The sequence below is a fragment of the Peromyscus eremicus genome, chromosome 11 (assembly GCF_949786415.1).
Source record: "Peromyscus eremicus chromosome 11, PerEre_H2_v1, whole genome shotgun sequence".
Lineage (NCBI taxonomy): Eukaryota > Metazoa > Chordata > Mammalia > Rodentia > Cricetidae > Peromyscus > Peromyscus eremicus.
The window spans coordinates 59,859,835-59,882,681 of record NC_081427.1 but is presented as its reverse complement, the minus strand read 5'-3'; the positions used below and the strand labels follow the sequence as shown (position 1 = coordinate 59,882,681).

General features: G+C 38.3%; 1 protein-coding gene across 2 annotated transcripts in view; it reads right to left on the bottom strand.

Moving 5' to 3' along the window:
• Nucleotides 1-1,122: 1,122 nt before the first annotated feature.
• The window catches only part of Zfyve16 (zinc finger FYVE-type containing 16), a 52,008-nt gene continuing 30,283 nt past the window's right edge, over nucleotides 1,123-22,847 (bottom strand). For both annotated transcript variants that reach the window (XM_059276392.1, XM_059276393.1), the window contains 7 exons: nucleotides 21,763-21,867; nucleotides 21,298-21,445; nucleotides 15,341-15,421; nucleotides 10,420-10,582; nucleotides 9,374-9,479; nucleotides 8,390-8,557; nucleotides 1,123-5,072 (listed from right to left, as the gene is read on the bottom strand). In XM_059276392.1, the coding sequence (XP_059132375.1) occupies nucleotides 4,911-5,072; nucleotides 8,390-8,557; nucleotides 9,374-9,479; nucleotides 10,420-10,582; nucleotides 15,341-15,421; nucleotides 21,298-21,445; nucleotides 21,763-21,867 (933 nt within the window). In that variant the 3' untranslated portion in view covers nucleotides 1,123-4,910. The remainder of the gene's footprint in view (nucleotides 5,073-8,389; nucleotides 8,558-9,373; nucleotides 9,480-10,419; nucleotides 10,583-15,340; nucleotides 15,422-21,297; nucleotides 21,446-21,762; nucleotides 21,868-22,847) is intronic.

Sequence of the window (22,847 nt, the reverse complement as noted above, 5' to 3'; positions counted from 1 at the left end):
GTGGAGCCTGAACTCTGATTTCTGGCCCCATACATGTGGGTGGTTGTCCCAGTAAGCACCTACTAGCTTTTATCTTGTAACTGAGCATCCCTCCTTGAATTATCTGTGATGTTTTAGGATGAAGTTGCATTTTAATCAGCTTTAATTGTTTTCAGCACAAACGTGGATCCTAGCATGTATCTCCAGAAACACAGCTTTTCATATCTACATATCTGTGTACTCTCTGCACTTAGTGCATATTACTTGTGGCAATGACGACATCAATCTTGAAATGTCTAATTTTACTAGGAAAGTTTTTAGCTCTTTTTACTGAGTGCTGAAAACATTAGTATGTTTTGGTCACTTAATACTAGTCGCCACAAAGCCTAAGCTTAAAGCAGAAGCCTGTATGGGCTAGTTTGACCCTGTGAGGGTCAGGAATCAGGAGCTTCCCAGGGGAGGGTCTTTGAAGGTGAGGTGAATCCACGCTGCTTGTGACGCTGGTTTAAAGGCTTGATTGGGCTGGGATCAACTTTCCATTCAAGCTGTGTGATCAGGAAGCTTCAGTTCCTCATCACGTAGGTGTCTGTCATGTAGGTGTGTCTGAGCAGCAGCCAAAGCCTGCACCTGGTTCCCCCTACACTAAATACAGGATAGAACAGTGGTTTTCAACATGTGGATCGGGACCTTTGGATATCAGATATCAACATTATGATTCACAACAGCAACAAAATTACAGTTATGAAGTAGCAACAAAAATAATTTTATGGCTAGGGGTCACTAAACATGAGTATATTTATGAAATGGTCCCAGCATTAGGAAGGTTGAAAGCACTGATACAGAAAGACCAGGAGAGATAAACTGTCATTACCCAGTGGGTCGGAAGGAGCTGTGTGAGAGGGCAAGGCAGACAGTGGAGAAGCTGGAAGTAACTAGAGCAGGGCTTCTCAACCTTCCTAACGCCGCGACCCTTCAGTACAGCTCCTCGTGGGTACTGACCCCCAACCATCCAGTTACTTTCGCCGTTACTTCAGAACTGTAACTTCACTGCTGTTATGAATCCTAATGTAAATATCTGTTTTCCAAGCTAGCTACTTAAGATTATGTTTAATCTTAAGATTAATAATTAATAGAGGCTTAACATTGTTTTTTAAAAGAACCTTTATTGGAGCACTTGAACTATACTTATCTGTATAAGCATGGAAATAAAGTTGAATTGTATTCCTATAAATGCAAAAAAATACTTCCCCAAAGGTATTCATATGAGATTACATACCATTCCAAGCTAAATCCAAAAGAGAAAATTGAAAATTAAAAACAAAATTTTAAACTACCAAAAATCCTGGAGTGCAAAAAGTAAGATAGAGTAATGGAGATGAATATTACCAAAGTACTTTACATGCATTCATGAAAATGTCACAGTGAAATCCATTATTTTTCTGGGTCTGGCCATTCACACCTGTAATTCCAGCACGTGGGAGACTGAGATAGAGGCGGGAAGATCTGAGTTGGAGGCCAGCCTAGGCCACACAGCTAGACTTTGTATTTTTCTCTTCTTTTGATACCTTGTCTTAAAAACAAGCCAATCATTGGTTTTTACAGTTAATATACATTAACAAAAAATGTGGAAAGACTAATGTATCAATTAAGTGGAAAAAGATAAACTTAGATGGTAAGGCATAGTGTCCAGCAGAAAAAAAAGTATTCAAATAAAAATAACCATGCAGGTGTGTAATAAAACTATTGTGAGAACACTCCTAAGAACACAGGCTAGAATTCTAATGGATTTTTGTTCTTTTCTGCAACTAAGATGCTCTTTACTAGTTACTAAGTAAAAAGTGTTCTGACAGAAGCAATGAAACTTTTATGGTCCTAAATATAAAGCTACATATCCCAAGTAATTGCTGTGGTAAATCTATGCTTAATGTGCTACATTTCATGTAAGAAATGTCACTATGGAAAATGGTGTGGATGACCTGGTAAAATGAAAAACGAATCCTACTACTGGGTTGTTTGAAAGGAAGTCACTGTCAAACAAGCAGCTGTGCCCTGTGCTCACCGAAGTGTTATTCACAAAAGCAAGACATGCTACCCCTGAGGTCCACCAACAGATGACTGGATACAGAAAAGGTGGCACAGGCCCTACCGGAGTTCAGGGCTCACACAGGAGATACGTCATCTCTAGCAAGGACACTGACAGACGTCAGGTGAAGGCAGGCAGGCAGGCAGGCAGAGGAAGAGCAATGTGCCTGATCTCACTTCTGTGTGGAACCTAAGAATGTGGAACGCAGACAGAAAGACAGATGCTGGGGGCTGGGGCTGGAGGGGCAGAGTTGGTGGAGGAAAGGGAGACACTGGGGAGGTGCTGGACAGGACACGAAATTTCAGGTAGGAGAAATAAATTCACATGTTCTCTTGTACAACACAGTAACTACAATATATTGTGCACCTGAAGAAACAGAATAAGGCATTGCTGTTATGATCTCTGTACCCTGGAATGGTATACAAGAAGAAGATGACCACCTGTTGAGAGGACGTGGTGGAAAATGGGGAAATGTGCAGGTGGGAGGCGAAATCAACACTGCTAAGTTTTCATGTTTCTCTTTGCTGAATTGTGTATATTGTATACATTGTCAAACAAAGTCACTCAACAAAATATATAAAACCTAGAATGAGTCAGAAGTTTCTGTTTTATTTCAAGACAGTCTTTTAAAACTTGAATCACATTATCAAAATTATTCTTCCTATTAAAAAACTTCTGTGCGTTATTTTATGAAATAATACAGAAACCTGGGCTGCCAGGAACCTACACAACCATCTGAGTAAGACTTATTCAATTATAAGGTGCAATATGCAGTCTCTCCACAGCATTCTGGATGCTTCAGATTTCCAGCCCAAATGTCCCCTAGGCTGCAAGCTCCTCCCGAGTAGACATGGGCATCCTCCATTCTGCTCCCTGCATCCACTTAAAAGTCATTTCTCCTCTGCAGCAATTAAAATGTTCCTATATGTTAATTATCTGTTTCACACATCTAGTTCCAAAAAAGAAATGACTTACTTTTCAACCGATGAAACCTAATATGGTACTTTTTTATAAGCAGAACATACAGCTTGTTCAATAGATGTGTAAAGCAAGATATTATTTCACTTCATTTTTCAAAATGCAGAGAAACTGAGTGGCATTAAGTCTTAAGACCATAAACAGATGCTTTAGACTGACTATAAGGAGCCATCTGATTTCTTTACTAAAATTTCAAATAAGTGCCAATGTGAAGACTATGACCAAGCGGGTGGCAAATGCACTTAGAGAAATCCATCTCCAAAGAGTGCTGAAAAATGGGCCTCTAACATTAAGGCTAGAATTCCAATTTTCACTGGTTGCAGACACTTTGAAAACAAACTCAAAGTTACTTCATCACAGAAGAGCCTTCCACTGTTTGGTAAATTCAATACTCATAAATTATGCAGTTACACCACAAAGGAAGTATATAATATACTGAAAAAAGCACATTATATACAGAAGACAAAATGAGCTTGACAAGCAGTCATCTTTATATTATCTTTATATTACATCATTGCAATAGATGTTGTAGTTGTATGTTGCCATTTTATTTACTATCTGTAACACTTGGCATTGTTTGTGGATATTATTCACAAATATGTCTTTGGCTGGTCCAACTGTGATTTAGAGGAAAGCTCTGGTCCTAAGACCTTAGCTCCTGAGTTACAGACGTGAGTGACTGGATCTCTAAGTTGCAAGGCTTTACAAATATCCTTCTTAAAACAGGGCTATTTAGTGTGGTTTCTTTTTTTTGGTATATACAGTGAGTGTTTTTGATATAAAAAATATACTCCACATAATAAAAAGGCATCAAAACAAAGATTACATTTTATATAAGTTAAATGACACATTTTATCTTTTCTCCTTCTGTTTGAATTAAGCAAGAAAGCTCTATCACAATCTTTAACTTTATGTTAAATATCCCATTATAAAAATAACTGCCATAGAAAGAATTAAAAATATGCAAAAGTAACAAGTTTGTTAAATTATACTTCATACATTCGTGTCAATCACGAAATTCCTAAGGATCACCACGGGAATAACAGAAACCTGGTTCAGGCTTCAGTTATTGCTACACAATGACTACTTCACGGGGCACCTGGCCTGTCGCCATCTGCAGTGTCAGATACAGTGGTGTACTTTGTAAAGAAGGAGAAAGCGATGCACTGTGATACAAAAATATTACCTATTTATATATTAGCAAAGATTTATAAAACACATTTCAAACCATATGTTGCTATGGAAACAACAGACTTAAATAGAGAAGCACAAAATCCTGAAGCACCCACAATTATTTTAATCAGGAAAAAATTATATATATATATAATTTGAGAAGAAATAAAGGCAAAATTCTAAGTTTAATCAAATGGTTTATCTAATCATGGAGGTAGGTCTGCATTCCAATTATACCAATAAGTTACCAGCTTTATTCAAAGAACTAGACGGCTACGCTCTTGAAACTGGCCTTCACTACTGAAATACATTTTAAAAAGTTGGAAGTCATTATTCTCACTAGCATACACACAAAGCAGGTGTCTCCTTCATTAAAATCATCTTGGCATGAAGAGGTATAACTAAGTGCAGATACTTTGGCTTAACATTTAAGTTACACAGTAAATACTATAAATTTTAAGTTAGAAGAACTATTTTTCTTCTTCGTTCTTTTAATAAACATAAAGCTATAAAAATGGTGGATTCCTTAAATTTTTAGATATTTAATATATTGTGCTAATGATTTGGAAAAATCATTCCTGCCTAAAAAGCAAAATTATATATTTCAATCAAACATTTAGTGTTTGTAACATTTCAGTTTTAGTGCTGGGATTCATTTTAACAGATAAGTTTACAACGTACAACACAGCACATTCTTTCACTCAAAAAGGTTTTCTAAAATGAAAAATGCTAACTCTATTTCTAAGGGCACAGTAGAGTTGGAGGTCCCACCGTGGATCACAGGTATCAGGGCACTATCGAGATCATTTAGGTAACGCTGAGGCAGAAGTTGGCCTTCACAGCCTGCCTGAAATTCCACCTGGAAAAAAGAAATCTTGATAAGATAACCCTAGAAAATTAGCCCTCTTGTGTTGCTCAGTAGATGAATACACAGAATATTTTGAATATTCAGCTTAAGGATGTTAGTAAAATAATGTTATTTTAAAAGTATATTCTTCCATTTCTTTTATCTCTTTACTATATAAATTATAAATATTGTCACTGCTTTATACTTTAGATTTCCTTTCAATTAAATACATAAGTAAAAAGATGTCTGAAGCTTTTTTAATTAGCAATGTAACTTAAATTGAATTAAAAGTGAATTAAAAAATCAACTTACCATGTTTCAATGGTTGCAATGCTATGTTTCGTGTGAGACGTATGTGCAAATGTGTGTGTGTGTGTGTGTGTGTGTGTGTGTGTGTGTGTGTATGTATGTGCAGTTGTGCAGCTGCAATCACCTGTGTGTGTCATAAGTCAGGTCCAAAGGTTGACCTTGGGTATCTTCCCTTATGGCTCTCCACTTCATTTATACAGGGTCTCTCACTGTTTCAACTAGACTGACTGAACAGCAAGCCTCGGGATCTTCCTGTTTCTGTCCCCACAGCACTAGGGTTACAGGCATGGACCATCATCCCCAGCTTTGATGTAGGTGCTAGGGATCCAAACTTGGGTCCTCATGTCTGTGCAGAATGTACTTACCTACTGAGTCATCTCCCAAGCCCTGCAATACTACTTAAGATTTAAAACTACTGATGAAATTTCTATTTTTATATATTTAACTATAAAAGAAAACTGTTTATTCAACCAACACTCAGCAGGAGTTTCAGTGAAAAGGGGTCTTACAATAAAGTAATGAAAACAAAACTCCTCTTTCCAGTAGGAAGCATGAGTATAACACATCTTGCTGGAGAGGCAAATAATGTATGAACCCTCGTTTAGAAAACCAGATTCTAAAGAAGAATCTGCCTTGAAAATCTCTACTCAATGTTTTGGAAGAGTTACAAAATCAACAGATAAGCACTAGACATTCTTTTTTATTTTATTTTTTTTTTGAGCTGAGGATTGAACCCAGGGCCTTGCGCTTGCTAGGCAAGTGCTCTAACGCTGAGCTAAATCCCCAACCTGCACTAGACATTCTTTTCCTACGTAAGAAGAGCACTATCCACTGCCAGTAGAGATGTGTACTAAGGGAACACTGGGCACCACACTGCACCTATCATGTTGTCAAAGTGCAAGTGTTCAGTTGGGCTTGAGATACAGCACAGTAGCAGAACACTTGCCGAGCAAGCACAGGCCCTGGATTTGATTATACACTGCTAAAGTACAGGGTGTGACTAAGGAACTGTCTCAGAAATGCTGACACAAGCCAGGCCTGGTGGAAACAGGCCTGTAATCTAGCTACTCAGGAGGTGGAGGCAAGAGGATCCTAACCAAGTGCAAAGTTTACCTGGGCTACAGGGTGAGTTCAAGGTCAGACTCTGCCTTGAAATAAAAAAGAAGGGCTAGAAAAAACAGCTCTAAGATGGAACATCTGCCTTGCATATAGGAGACCTGGGTTCAAGCTCTCACTTCCTATTTGGGGCAATATATTGATATCTATTGAGTGCATACTTGAATCTGGCCATTGTACATCTAGGAACTCTTTTTTTTTTTTTTGGTTTTTCAAGACAGGGTTTCTCTGTGCAGCTTTGCACCTTTTCCTGGAACTCACTTGGTAGCCCAGGCTGGCCTTGAACTCACAGAGATCCACCTGGCTCTGCCTCCCGAGTGCTGGGATTAAAGGCGTGCTCCACCACCGCCCGGCTAGGAACTCTTTTTTTTTTTTTATTTACACTTATGCAAAAGCAAAATACTGTCAAACTAAATTTCAATCAAAATATACTGAATACCAATTAATTGTCATCCACTTATTTAATCAAATATGACTATTATACAACCATTAAAAAGAATATGTACTAGGGCTGGAGAGATGGCTCAGCAGTTAAGAACACTGGTGCTGCTCTTGTGCAGATCCTAAGTTCAATTCCCAGCAGCCACATGGTGGCTCACAGCCATCTCTAGTGGGATCTGATGCCCTCTTCTGGCATAAAGGCATATATGCAGATAGAGCAATCACAAACAAATCTTCAAAAGAATAGGTACTAATATATAATCTCTGATATATTAAAAAAGCATGGCAAATAAAACATCTGAAGAGGAGTGATAAAGATTTTATTACACACACATACACACTTGCTTATACATGCATACAATCACAAGAAGTATATAGTACTAACTGCCTGATGAGGGAGCAGTAATTAAGGAGAGTCTGGAGATGAAGTAGTATTTTGGAGTTAAGGGTAAAAGGAGATCTTTCCAGAGCTATAGCCTAGCTCTGCTGGGAAGCATTTACTTTGTAGTCTAGACTTGACGTCTCCAAGGCCCACCAATTCCATATTATACAGCTTGACTGCTACTCCTTGGAAATATTTAATGAAATGGTGTGTGTGCATGTATGTACTTTTAGATTTTTAAAATTTTGAGTCATGTACATCTAATTAGAATAAATTCCAAAGCCTATCACACAGGACAATTACAGACCAGCACACTGGTCAGCAGGCTACCATGCTTAGTGAAACAAAATCCACTGTATCACAGCCACACTCACTCAGTCACAGCAGAAGCTTCCCACAATAAGAAGTGAATTGTGAGCCGGGCGGTGGTGGCGCACGCCTTTAATCCCAGCACTCGGGAGGCAGAGACAGGCGGATCTCTGTGAGTTCAAGGCCAGCCTGGGCTACCAAGTGAGTCCCAGGAAAGGCGCAAAGCTACACAGAGAAAACCTGTCTCGAAAAAAAAAAAAAAAGAAGAAGAAGAAGTGAATTGTGGGAGAAACTCTACAGCCTACAATGCCCAAAATAGCCAATCTCAGACCTTTTCCAAAGAAGCCGGACTTCAGTTAGAGATTAACAGAGGTAATACATGTGAAGTGTGTGCAATTTCTGGCTCAGGGATGAGAGGGTAGCTCAGTGGTAGAATACATGTCTAGCAGTAAGACCTTGGGTTCCATTACCAGCAACACACACACACACACACACACACACACACACCCACACCCCTACCACCAACAAAAAACAAAAAAACCCAGGAGACCCCCTTTTCTCAATAGGTTAAATAAAAATCTTGACACTTCAATATAAATTTTATCAATTTCAGGAGCAGCCAGTTAGAGGCCTGAAGTCTGAGTGTCACCCCAGAACTCACTGACAGGAGAGAACTGACTCTTTCACATCTGCACCATGGCACACATGCCCCACACAGAAACATGTTTATATAAATAGAAATTCCAAAGATGCATCACAAAATACGCCTTACCATATCAGTGTCAATGGAAACTCTGAGTCCAATTCTGTTCATTCTGTTACTCTTCAGCGTTCTCAGGTGAGGGCACAGCGCGGCACTACAAGCCGTGGCTATTTCTTTCGCAAACTGGTAACTAGTTGCTAAGACAGACATGTCTTGGTCCTTTAGGAAGTAGAACACCTGAAAAATCAGTTAAATTAGAAAAGAAATCATGATTATGATTAAGAAGGCAACAATTATTGCTTTCAATTCAACTTTAATAAAATCCCAACATTAGAGCTTTGAAATCACTGGTTGAGAGCATTCTATGTCTACAGCCTGAATCTGTATGATAAATAAAAATGTAAAAACAAAGATTACAGATTATGGGAATGGCTCAGCTATTATGCCCGAAGTTGACTTGTATCAATGCAATCCTTGTTAACGCAGTTCAGAGCCCACACTATAAGAACATCTGTATGGAATCAGGTCAGACAGAGACACTATGATCTGTACTTGTTGTATCCTCTACAGTCTGTTCACTCTGCACAAATGAGGTCACCGAGGGTGCCCTGAGGACGTGGACCGCCAGGCTGGGAGGAGGCTGTGCTTCTGGAGCTTCAGTCTCTGATCTTATAAAACGCTGAATGTGCAAAAATCGTTTTCACATGAGTGTCAATTATAAGCGGATGTCAATAAAATCTTTTATTGTAACAAAAATAATCTAGCAAATAACAGTATAAAGTGTAACTATTAGCTGTTAGGAAGTACTACCAAGATGGGGGCTTAAAATAAGTCTATGCAAATTCAAATTTGGGTGTGAGAGATTCTGGATGGGAATCTCTTTCAGTGTGGAGAGTGGAATGTATAATAAACTGTATCTAAATATTCACAGACTGAGTATGCAGTATTTCCAAATAAAACATATACACACACACGCACACACATACCCAGGCACACTCTCACACCCAGACTATCCAAACATAGCATGTGAAGGAAAGAGACCTTTCTCCATACCTCTGTGCATCTCACAGTCTTCTCTTCAGTTTCAAAATCTGCTTCCAGTTTTATTTTCTCACTTGGAAATCCTTCTAATGATATTCCGTCTACTGAACTGATAACACTGCATAATAAAGTAGAATACAATTAATATTACAGTGCTTTCTATGAAATTAATTACTGAATTTGGAAAATGAGATGAGAAAATCAAAGTTTTACATTTAAAGCAGCAAAAAATATCTCAATTGTATATAAATAATCATTTATCATGATTCCTTGATTGTACAATTATTTGTATTTAGTAATTATATCTCCTTTTTAATATGTCCAATTCAGACCCAGGTCTAAAATACTTTAGTTTCTTAACAGAAAAGTATCTCACACATTAAACACTGTTTTCTGGGGTTGGGATGTAACTCATTGGACAGACAGCTCTGAGACTGATCCCCAGCACCACAGGTTTTAGCCCTAGCACTCAGGAGGCCCAAGCAGGAAGAGTTCAAGTTTAAGACCATCCTACACTACATACTGAGTTCAAGTCCAGCCTGGGGTACATGGCAAGACTATTTTGGAATCCTTTCCTTCTTCTTTGTCCTAGACCCCTTACCCATCTCCAGAAATAAGAGAGTGTGGACAACTGAGAATATCGACTAGCCATGGTAACCAAGAAGGCCTCTAACACAGACATCGTCAAGTCTAGCTTACACTAACAGGGAATTCACAGAAGTCAATAATCAAAAGGAAACCCTTATTAACTTGGCAAAAATGTGTACCATATATCAGGAAAGGCATTCTGCCTTTTCTTAGCCCTGGCAGAAAACTAACTGATGTTTTAATATCAGCCCCTCCCCAATGTGACTATTCATTATAGCTTCCTGCCCAAGAAAACTTATGAATCTGGTTACTTACATGTTTGAGAAAAATACTGTATTAGTTGGAATAGAAACATTTAAATTAATGCCTAATTCTGTATTCATTAAAAAATATTTCATGGTATTAAAAGGATGTTTTTACCACCCCACCCTCCATCAAATCAATTACATTTTAGAACAAGAAACTCCTACCCTTTATTCTTCTTTTCTTCTGAATCCACCCAACAGATGTCCACATACTCTCTCAGGTCTACGGCATCCACTTTCCCACAAGGAATCTTAAAGTCCTTTTGCTCTCGTAAAGCCAGCCGTAAGCTGTCCATGGTCTCTGGAGTTATTTGTACCATTAAGCCGTCTAGAAATCAAAGTCATACTTCATACTGAGTGTGCCAAATTTCAGTATGTGTGCCAAGTAGCAGAATTTACTATTAAAATATGTTTGGTGCAAGATACAAGTTTTAAATATCCTCTGTTAATCATTTAAATGTTTGTTTTTCACTAGGAAAATAAAATTATTTCATACAATTAAGAATTATGTTTGAGGTTATGCCAAGACAGTAAGTTATGCTTCTTACTAATAGGACAACAAAAACATCATGCATCATGGTTAAGTAGGGTTTATTCTAGGATACAAAGATGACTTGACATATGCAAATCAATAAATATTACATCAACTAAAGGACAAAAACCATCCATCAATCATCTTGCAGAAGAAAACACTGGATAAAATTCAACATCCGTTCATGAAAACAAAAAAACCTCAATAAATTAGGTTTAGAAGGAACATGCCTTAAAACAAAAAAGGCAATATAGGGCAAACCCATGGTAGCATCACACTGAAAGGGGAAAAGTGGAGCCTGTTTCCTTTAAGATGAAGGAAAAACAAGGATGCCCCCTTTCACTACTCTACACACCACTGTAGTCACCCAGACACTACGTCGGGGGAACAAGAAGGGGCATCACACAGGGAAGAGGGAGTCAAATTGTTCCTGTTACAGTTTGTATGAGTCTGGCAAAAATCAGGAAAAACTGAATACAAAATCAAGATACAAAACAAGGAGCACACATATGTATATACATATATATGTATATCTATATGTTACATACACACACACACACACACACACACAAACATGCTTACAAAGAAATCAAGACAGCAATCTCTCATAACAACAAAAAGGAATAAATTTAACAGAGAAACCAGATGACTTCTACAGTGATAACGACAAAACGCCAATGAAAGACATAAAGACACAGGAAATGGAGACACGGCCATGTTCACAAATTAGAAGGACTGATATGGTCAAAACATTGATGCTATCCAGAACAATTGCATACTCAAAATAATTTCCATCTAAATATCAAGGGCCTTCATCTCAAAGGGAAACAAATTCCCAACCTTAAAACTCTCAGGAAAGCACAAAAGACACAGAATAGCTTAAAAAAAAAAAAATCACTCAATATGAACATTAACCACCACACACACACACACACACACACACACACACACACACACACACCACTCAACAGAGCAGAATAGAAAACCTAAAAATAAATCCAGCCATTTAAGCCACTTAATTTTCAACAAAGTTGCAATAACTGGTGCTATCGAATGATGATCCACTCAGCACAAGGAGACTGAACACTACGCCCTGACTCTCGCCATGTACAAAATCTCCTCAAAATGAACCAAAGGCCAAATGCAAGCCTGAAAATATGAATCTACTGGAATAAACACAGGGGAAATTATTTAAACCTTATGCATAGATAGATCTTTCTCTCTCTCTCTTTGTATTTCTTATAAGAAATGAAAGCACAGCTGGGTGTGGGGGTCATGCCCGTAATCCTAGTACTCAAGGGGCAGAAAAAGAAAATAAATGTAAAAAGATGAACCCAAAGCATAAATAACAAAATGTACATCAAATGAAGCCTCTCCTGTACAACAAAGGAAAGAAGAATGCAGACTGAAACATGAAGATCAGGAGAAAACATTGGTAAATCAAATGTTTTCTGACTAGGAGCTAATGGGAACAACAACCAATCCAGCTCCTGGTTAGGGGGGGCACTTAGTCCCAGAACTCTGGAGGCGGATGGGAGGGGGAATAATAACTTTGAGGCTAGCCTGGACTACAGAGGCTTTGTCTCACAAAATCAAAATCTGGCTAGTAAATTCACAATGATCTGAAGACATTTCTTCAAAGAAATTTTACATGTCCAAGAAATAGTTGGGAAAAAATATTAAGCATCACAGTGAAATGCAAATCAAAACCACCATATTTTCTCATTCCAGTCAGAATGGTTATAATTAAAAAAAAACACAAAAAATAAAACAAATGCTCTTGGGACCAGAGAGACAGTCAGAGCACTGAATGCTCTTCCAGAGGACCCAGTTTCAAATCTCAGCACCCACATGGCTGTTCACAAACCCCTGTAACTACAGCTCCAGAGTATCCTAATCCCTCTCCTGGCCTCCATGGACACTATGTGCCTGTGGTGGACAGACATGCATGCAAGCAAAACACCAATACATATAAAATAAAAATAAATAAGTCTTCACTATATAGTAAAATGAATGATATTAAGGAAGTAGAGAAGTGGGAACTTGTCCATTTACTTACGTATTTATTCTATTTAGTCATTCACTTACTCATTTATTTTGTGGTCCTAGGAACTAGCCAGGGCTTCAGCACACGGCAAGCCAGTGCTCTAGTCCTGAGCTACATTCCTAACCAGAGAAACGGAGAGCCTTATACCCTGCTGACAGGACTGTAAGTAAGCATTAGTACAGTCATTGCGGAAAACAGTACAGGAGTTCCTCAACAAGCCAAGTTACAACACCTTATGATCCAACTACTCACCTAATGGGGGTGCCTCAAATGAAATGAAATAATTCATCCGAGATAAGCTAGGCATGATGGCTAAGGTCTAACCCTAGCACTCAGGAGGCACAGGCAGGAGGGTTGAGAATTTGAGCTCAGCCAGAGCTACACAGTGAACCCAAGCTAGACTAAAATAGCAAGACTCTATATCTGAATACCCTCTGATGTTCCCCACCAAAAGAAACAATAAAAACAGAGGGGAAAAAAAGATACTTCCATATCCTCTTATTGTAGCACTGTTTTTTTTTAATTTTTTTATTTTTATTTTGCAATACAATTCAGTTCTACATATCAGCCACGGATTCCCTTGTTCTCCCCCCTCCCGCTCCCCTCACCTTCCCCCTAGCCCACCCCCCATTCCCACCTCCTCCAGGGCAAAGCCTTCCCCACAGACTGAGATCAACCTGGTAGACTCAGTCCAGGTAGGTCCAGTCCCCTCCTCCCAGGCTGAGCCAAGGGACCCTGCATAGGCCCCAGGTTTCAAACAGCCGACTCATGCAATGAGCACAGGACCCAGTCCCACTGCCTGGATGCCTCCCAAACAGATCAGGCCAATCAACTGTCTCACCCACTCAGAGGGCCTGATCCAGTTGGGGGCCCCTCAGCCATTGGTTCATAGTTCATGTGTTTCCATTCGTTTGGCTATTTCTCCCTGTGTAGCACTAGTCTTAACAGCCACAATATTAAATCAACCAAAGTATTTATCAATATTTATCAAAGGAATGAATAAAAACCATGGTATAAAGACACACTGGGATATTAATAATTCAGCCAAATGAAATCCTGTCATTTACAGCAACGGGGACGGAACTGGAGGCCGGACAGCAGACTAAGGGCACACCACAGAAAGCAAACTTCACTTTGTTTCAGCCATACATAGATACCATGTATGTACAGACACTACAATAACAGAGATACTTTCATACAAAGTATAAGATGGTGGCTCCTGCAAGTTAGGGAGGTAGAAATAGGACAGGAAGAGACTGGATGATGGTTATCATAATACAGCTACATATCAAGAATGCTGCACCTTCAGAAAAGCAACTAAAATTCAAAATTTACACTTTATAAAGAACTTGCAGAGGAATCTGAAGTCTGTCAACACAAAGAAATAACAACAGTTTAAATAGATGAAAATGGTAATTACCCTGATTTGACCACTATACATTCTATATATGATCCAAATTATCAAAATATCCTCTACACAAATATGAACAATTATTACCTGTTAAACATGAAGGAGGGGGAATCTACAAAATATCACATACAAACTACAAAACAGTTAAAAAAAAAACAACAACCAATAGAAAATAGGCAACAGTTGTAAATGAGCATCTCACAAATAACATGTGTTCTTTAAGTATGAAATAAGACATTCTACTTGCTAATAAATAAGAAATATGCTTATAATAATGACCGTATTCAGAAACTTCTGAAAGATTAACAAGTTAAGTAGACTAAGAATACCATGTCTGGAGAGTATGTACACTACTGAGAAACTCAACAGCCACATGGTAATAAGGATTGGTACACTCACTTTGCAAAACAATTTGAAAATACTCTGGGAAACTGAACATTTACCAATCTAACTGACTCAGGAATTCCAATCTTGGATATATATTAGCACTTCTGTTTGTAATAATAGAAACAAGAAACAATCTAGACATTCATGGTCAGATGAACAAATTATCACATATTTACAAAATATTTAATAGCACTGAAGTTGAACACATTACAGCTGCAGAATATGCATAAACCAGAAACATAAACGTGTGTGTGTATATATATACATATATATATATGTGTAACTCATTCTTAGTAGGCATAACTAAGTAATGTATTCTGTAAATATACTCAGGTAAGAAAATAATCCACACAGCAGTCAGTCTAGCAGCTAGCTCTTGAGGAGAGGAGGAGGAGGAAGTCTACATGGACCCAATGCTGTCATGCTCTAGCTCTTGGCTGGGAGATTATTTCAGAGGTCTGTGGTACTGACTGTTCTTAACAACTTACATGTTCTTTTGTAAGCATCAAATATATTCTTTGGTTGGTTGGCTAGTTTTGGTTTGATTTGGTTTTTGAGGCAAGATCTCACTATGTAGCCCAGGATGGCCTCTAACTCACAGAAATCCACCCACTCTGCCTCTTAGGTGCCACCACACTTGACAAATATATTTCTCAAAGGTAAAGGAAAAATAACTTTACATTAAAACAATCAAAGATGAAGGTCTTACCTTCAACTATGCTGGACTTTGCAAGAAATCCTGAAGATGTTTTCAGAGCACCGTTGAATACCACGAAACTCGCTCCTGTCACTGATAATGAATAATAAGTTATATTTTAATCTGTTCATCTTATATTTATTACTCAAAATGGCAAGCTTGTACATTTTAAGTAGTCGATAAATTTTATGCTTATAATACATTAGAAATACAATAAAAAAGATTAAAATATTGTATAAAATAGTGTTTATATCTAGTGATAAAACTAGTGTATTATTTAAAATGTTGACGCTTTTGTTAATGAGGGTGTCATAAATCAAATTTACTGCAGGTGAACACAAAATGTGTAAGTCTCTGTGGAGTCCTCACCTGACAATTAAAGTTAAAAATGAATGTATCTTAGGGGCTGGGGAGAACGGTTAAAAGTGCTTTCCTATACAAGCATCAGGACCAGTGTTAAGATCTCTAGAACCCACATAAATCCTGGGTGAGTGTGGTAGCCTGCCTGAATTCCAGCTGTTGAAGGCATGAAGAGATTGACTCCTCAGACCAGCTGGCTAGCAAGACTAGCCGTATCAACAAGCTCTGAGTTCTACTGAGAGACCCTACCTCAGTGAATACAGTGGAAGAGCAATGGAAAATGATCCCAAAATCAAACTCCAGTCTCCACATGCACACTTATACATGTGCACCTAAAGACATGCAACAACATGCATGCATATAAACATCAACACCATATACAAATAAGAAGTAGAGAAAGGAAAAAACAAATATAACCTTGGACACTAATTTCACCTCTAGAAACAATAAAAGTATGCACATAAGGTTATTCCTAACAGCATTTGTATAAGTAACTGAGGAACGATAGTCACTAATGACAGTCAGAGACAATTAAATGACAGACACTTACAAATGGGAAGTTAGAGACATCAGAGCTCTTTACTGACATAGAGTAATCTCCAAAAAGGGTTAAAAACAACAAAGCAAGCTGCACAATGAAATGTTCTACAAGTTATCTGAAAAAGTGGGAGAAAGACATGTCTTGAGTGTATGCTAGAGTGCATGAACTTGCTTGAATATATACATTATACACAAGTCTCTGGAGAGATATATAAGAAAGTAAACTGGTTTGTTGCTCTGTAAGAGGATGGCTAAATGGTTAAGAGAATACCTTTTCTACCACAATATAAATGCAAATAGTCTGAATCTTACCACATATATATGTCCCTATTAACACATAAATACTTAAAACTCCCTAATTTTAGGGCCATGAAGATGGTTTAGTCACTGAAGTCCTTGCTATACAGGAAGGGGAACCTGAGTTCAGGTTCCCAGCCTTCAGGTAAAAGATGGAATGTGGTGGCCGAAACTGTAATCCCAGCACTCAGGAGGTGGAGAAAGGAGAATCCTGGGGGCTTGCTAGTCAGTAAGTGTGGGACATTTGTACACTGTGTGAAGGTGCATTGCTGTGATTGGTGCAATAAAAAACTGACTGGCCAACAGCTAGCTAGGCAGGAGGTATAGGCAGGATTTCCGGAGAGAAGAGGAGGAATCTATCCATACAAGAGATCCCAGGAGACATGGAGAGGAAACAGGAGGTATAAGAAATTTATACTATATATGGTGACCAACATGAGGCTTGAATATCCAAACATAGGGCCTGAGAAAGCTAAGAAAAGTGCTGGACGTGACTTCCTAGTCCCACAGTCTCTTAAGCAGGCCTATGCTCAAGGCTTACAGAGGAGCAGCTCCTAGCTGCTGCCTGTAGGCTTGAACCATCAGTCAGTGTGATCTAAGTAAGGGAGCCATGCTGCAGAAAGACTGGTCCTCTAAGGCTTGGCTCAGAGAATGGCTGCAGAAATGGAGAAAGCCAAGTCCAGATTTAAAAAAATCTAAAAAGGTACAATATACTTTATAAGGTGCTTAGGTGCTGACGAAAAAAGATGGGTATAGATGGTCATAAAATAATAGTAAAGTCTTTAAAGAGAGTAAAGTAATATAAAAAAGATGAAAATATTATAATATAGGGAGTTTGGCTTTTGTGGTGCTTTGTTAATTTTAAAATTTTTAAATGCTAATGAACAACAGAATGGCATCTGCTGAGAGACACTGGATTATGAAAGTGACTGCTAAATTAAATCAGCCCATATACTTTAGAGATGTCTTGACTTCAGAATGGAAGTAAAAAAAAATGTGTTATGTTGGGGGATAGGTTGTGCTTTTATTTCTAGAGGAAATGAAAATCTATGGATTCCTTCAAAGTTAATAGAGATCAGATTTGCCCATGGGAGACCTCCTGAGGATCTTGGCTATGGACATGAGGGAGAAAGACAGAAAAGACTACAAGACAGGTAACATGTATGCTGATCCATCTGCATGGGAACATCTCTGAGACTAGATGAGATAGGATAAATCTTGTTGGCTAGAGTCCTCATGACTTATTACATGCCATCCTTTTATACGGCATAGATATTTATATTACAGTTTGATTATGCAGTCCAGATGGACTTATAAAGTTGACAGATGCCTTTTACCTGCTCAAATATAAAACCAAAACATCACCTTCAGCTGACTTGTGTACACTGAATATCCCATACTTGTGTAGATATATATACACCTTTAAAAGTTTGTGTGTTTTCAGAAAAAAAGCAACAGACACCAATAAATTAGCCCAAGTCATCCAGCCTCTCTTGCAGTTTCTTAAAAATTCTGCATTCAGAACAATTTCAAAGCTGCTAGCTGAGATGGTCCAGCCTCACAGACTACTCCAGCCAAGACTTCAGATGAGCTCTACACTTTCCCATCACAAAGACTAAACAAAAAAATAAAATGGCTAGCTCTCCCAGGACATGACAATTATCCCAATTTTCTTAGGGTCCCCTAAAGATGTTGTCACCCCCAAACAACAAGACGCAGTCTGGAGAACATGAAGCCCACATTCCCAAGAGGTGGGGTGGGTAGTTTTTAGACATTCAGTGGGTTATGGATGTTTGTCATCGTTTAGGGGGGTTGGTTTCAAGTTGTTACTGGTCATGGGCAGGAAAAAAAAAACTAAGTAAAAGAGGTTAGATTCAGAGATCTCATTGTAAAAAGAAAAAGAGGGATATAAGAATGATAGAATATAAGGGTAGATTATTGAATCTACTTTCTTTTTTTTTTTTTTTTTTGAGACAGGATTTTTCTGTATAGCTTTGGAGCCTTTCCTGGAACTCACTCTGCAGCCCAGGCTGGCCTCAAACTCACAGAGATCCACCTGCTAAATCTACTTTTAAACTAAAAAAGCAACTACTAGTCTTAAATATTTTACATTGGTATGGATTTTTGCATACTGATACAAATTTAAGGTTATTTTTGTTATATGTTTCTACTCTTGTTTAAGGTATTGCACCTATATAGCTCATTTAAAAATATAATGTAAAGTTCTAGTCCTTAAAGGATATTATTACAAACTGTTTAAGATAATTAAGAAGTGCAGGTTAGTAGTTAGTCATATGTAACAATCAAACTTGTAGTCATGTTAGTTGTATTTTCGAGGTCAAACAGATATATTTTAAATAGATGGTCTTCAAATACTTCAAAGACCTACAAAATATGACATTTAAAATGTTTTAATAACATAAGGCTTTTCATGACAGTTAGACAGACACATCTGCTCCTGGCAGTACCAATCTACTTCAAAAAGGATGATGGGCATCAAAGAACCTCCATATGGAGTTTGCTTTCATTATGGCAAAGTTAGCCACTGGGTAAGAAACTACCCTTGCCTCAACTGCTGACAGTATGTTGTCCAAACTGGACAATCAGAATACAAAAGAAAGCAAGTACCAAACTTTGTCAAGACAAAGTAGGATAGTCCTTCAAAATTCCTGCTTCACATAAAAGTCTATCATATATTCTAGGCCTGTAGGCCAAGGATGGTTGCCCCAACGTTACAGAGGAACCTTGGGTGACTGTCCAGGCAGCCAGCTGTCTCTGTTATTTCTGTAGTTTTAGAAGTTGCTTTCTCTGTTCTTCCTGATCAATCAGGTAATATTATATCCTTCTTGGGTCTTCAATGGAGTTAAGACTAGATAGTTATAGTTACAGTTTTCCTTGATACTAAATTCAAAAAAGAAACATGCATAAGTGATGTGAAGTTTGTAAGGTTAAGAAACATAAAAAGTTAAGTTGTTTATCTAAGAAGATATTTTAAGGTCTAAAAATATGCTTTTTAGGATGAAAATACAAGTTATAACAGAAAATGGTTTAGGTATAAAACTTTGGACTCACTAAGATAGAATAGATAATAAAGTACTTTCTCCAAATTTGCCAAATGTAAATGACTGAACATGGTGATAATTCTTGTTCTTACTATTTTACTATGTTAAAAGTTAAAACCTTTCCTTTTTATTTAGACCAAAAGGAGGAAATGTTGTGGTATAGTTGTACACTGTATATTGCTGTGACTAGTGTAATAAAAAGCTGAACGGACAATTTGCTAGGCAGGATGTAAAGGCAGGATTTGCAGGGAGAGAAAGGAAAAGAAGGAGGAATCTAGGCACACAAGGGATGCCAGGACACATGGAGAGGAAACAGGAGGTTCAAGATGGAAGGGAGGCTGTAGGCTGATGAGAAACTACTACTACAAGGAAATCTAAGTGAACTGGAAGCTCAGGCTCAGTGAAACCCTAGCTAGGAAACTAAGGTAACAAGAGTTGAAAACATCTATATCAATCTCTGACTTCCATACACACACACACACACACACACACACACACACACACACATACATACACAGTTCTTACATTTTAATGACAAAAATGTCAGTTAATGGTAAATAAAAAAGCAAAGTAGAAAAGTATAAAACTATCTATTCAACCCATGTATTAAGAAACAAAAAAATAGCTGGGTGGTGGTGGTGCACACCTTTAATCTCAGCACTTGGGAGGCAGAGGCAGGCAGATCTCTGAGTTTGAGGCCAGCCTGGTCTACTGAGCAGGTTCCAGGACTACACAAAGAAACCCTGTCTCAAAAAAGAAAAAAAAAAAAAAGGAAACAAAAAATACAGTAAAATGTCAACAATGGCCTTATTTTGTGCTGTGTGTGTGTGTGTGTGTGTGTGTGTGTGTGTGTGTGTGTGTTGTATATGTGATACAGGTACCCTCACAGTCCAGATGAGGGCATCAGATACCCTGAAGCTGGAGTTACAGGCAGTTATAAGTGCCTGACATGGGTACTGGGAACCAAACTGGGTCCTCTGCAAGAGCAGTACATGCTCTTAACTGATGAGGTCTCTCTCCAGCCCTAAAAGGTTTATTTTTATATTTAATTAGGTATATGGGGGGGGCATATATACACATGAACGCAGTTGCCCACAGAGGCCAAAAGAGGGCATCAGATCCCCTGGAGTTGTAGTTATAGGTGGTTGTGAGCATGTGGGCGCTGAGAACCCAACTCAGTCCTCTGCAAGAGCACTGCACATTCTTAACTGCTGAGCCATCCCTCCAGCCCCTACTTTTTCACTGCTTTTCAGAACATCATCTTTACAACTGAAAGAAAAACATTATTAGCAGTGAGAGCATCAAGCTATGAATGCTATCCTGTGACAATGTGTTAATCTTATGAACCACTAACTTTCAGTTTGTCAGCTTTTCACTGCAAGTCTGGGAATAGCAGCAGCCAGAGCTGAGGATCATGTCTCACCCCCATCTACCTTGTGTCCTCCCAAACAACAGGAGCTGAGCCGAGACTGAACAAATGAGAAACTGTAGAAAAGAAGACCTCACACCATGGGACCTACTAAAGAACAGACTTCCAAATCTTTACCTCTAATGCAGCCAGAAATCAAAACACAAAAGATAAGCCATTTTTTCAATTATTATTTATAAAGCTGCAATGTTAAGCATACCACTCCTTCATTAATTCAGGAAATAGGTTAAGGTATCGATTTCTTTTTGGAGGGATCTCTTAAGTGGGGCTTCATAAATTACCTTTTCTTGGCTGGCCAGTGGCACTATTGGCCTGAGTTTGATAAACTCCATCACTTTGTACACATACCAGATGAGAATCTGCTTCTGTACTAAAACTAGCTCCAATGCTGATGACATGCTCATTAGAAGAGTTTATTACCTTCATTACCTGAGAAAAAAAACACCACATTTGTTAAAATACATTTTCAACTTTTATGTCTAGTCTAGAAGTTGTATTATTGATCAACTTCATCGGTAATGTGACAAAAAAATGAGGAAAATAAAATCTCAATTAATAGATAATAAAGAAAAAGGTTGAAAAAACTGGATCAAACAAATTCTCTATTAACAAACCAATTCTAAAAATTTAAAACATGTTGTCATTATAAAATATATATCTTCATTCGAAACAACAACAACAAAATCCAGGCTCAGGAACTCCTCTGTTCAACTGTCTTTAGATCTGGATAGAGCAAGTACACTTACATCACTGTACTTTTTCCGAGGTATTTTTATACAGCTTTTTCCCATTTCCATATGAATCAACAGCTGATCGATGTTATGCAACGTATACTGGTAATTTCGAAGATCCTACATAAAATGATCACAGTTCCATCAACATTTATTTACCCATCCATGAAACATTTCCATCAGTACCTGGAGTGTAAGCCTTCTGACACAGTCCTATCAAAATGCTATCCAGAAACAGCCCGAACTAGAAAAACAAAACACCCATATAAAAGAAAAAAGAAAAAAAAAAACAAACAAACCCATAAACTAATCCTCCCAACTACTACCCAAAAGTAACAAAGAATATTGTCAGAAAGATGTCTATGGTGTTTGGAGACTGCTCTCCTTTCCTTTTACAACTCTCCCCAAACAGCAAAGTTATTTTCATAAGTGTGCCCAAAGACTCATATGTTAAAGGCTTTTTCACAGCTCATGGTGCTACTGGGAGGGGAGGAGGAGCTAGGATTCTAGGATTCTAGAGGCATGCCTTTGTAGAGAGTGGTAGGATTCCAGAGGCATGCCTTTGTAGAGAACAGTAGGATTTTAGAGGCATGCCTTTGTAGAGAACAGTAGGATTTTAGAGGCATGCCTTTGTAGAGAACAGTAGGATTTTAGAGGCATGCCTTTGTAGAGAACAGTAGGATTTTAGAGGCATGCCTTTGTAGAGAACAGTAGGATTTTAGAGGCATGCCTTTGTAGAGAACAGTAGGATTCTAGAGGCATGCCTTTGTAGAGAACAGTGATGTTAGAGGCACGCCTTTGTAGAGAACAGTAGGATTCTAGAGGCATGCCTTTGTAGGGAACAGTAGGGTTTTAGAGGCATGCCTTTGTAGAGAACAGTAGGATTTTAGAGGCACGCCTTTGTAGAGAACAGTATGATTCTAGAGGCATGCCTTTGTAGGGAACAGTAGGGTTTTAGAGGCATGCCTTTGTAGAGAACAGTAGGATGTTAGAGGCATGCCTTTGTAGAGAACAGTAGGATTTTAGAGGCATGCCTTTGTAGAGAACAGTGGGATTTTAGAGGCACGCCTTTGTAGAGAACAGTAGGATTCTAGAGGCAT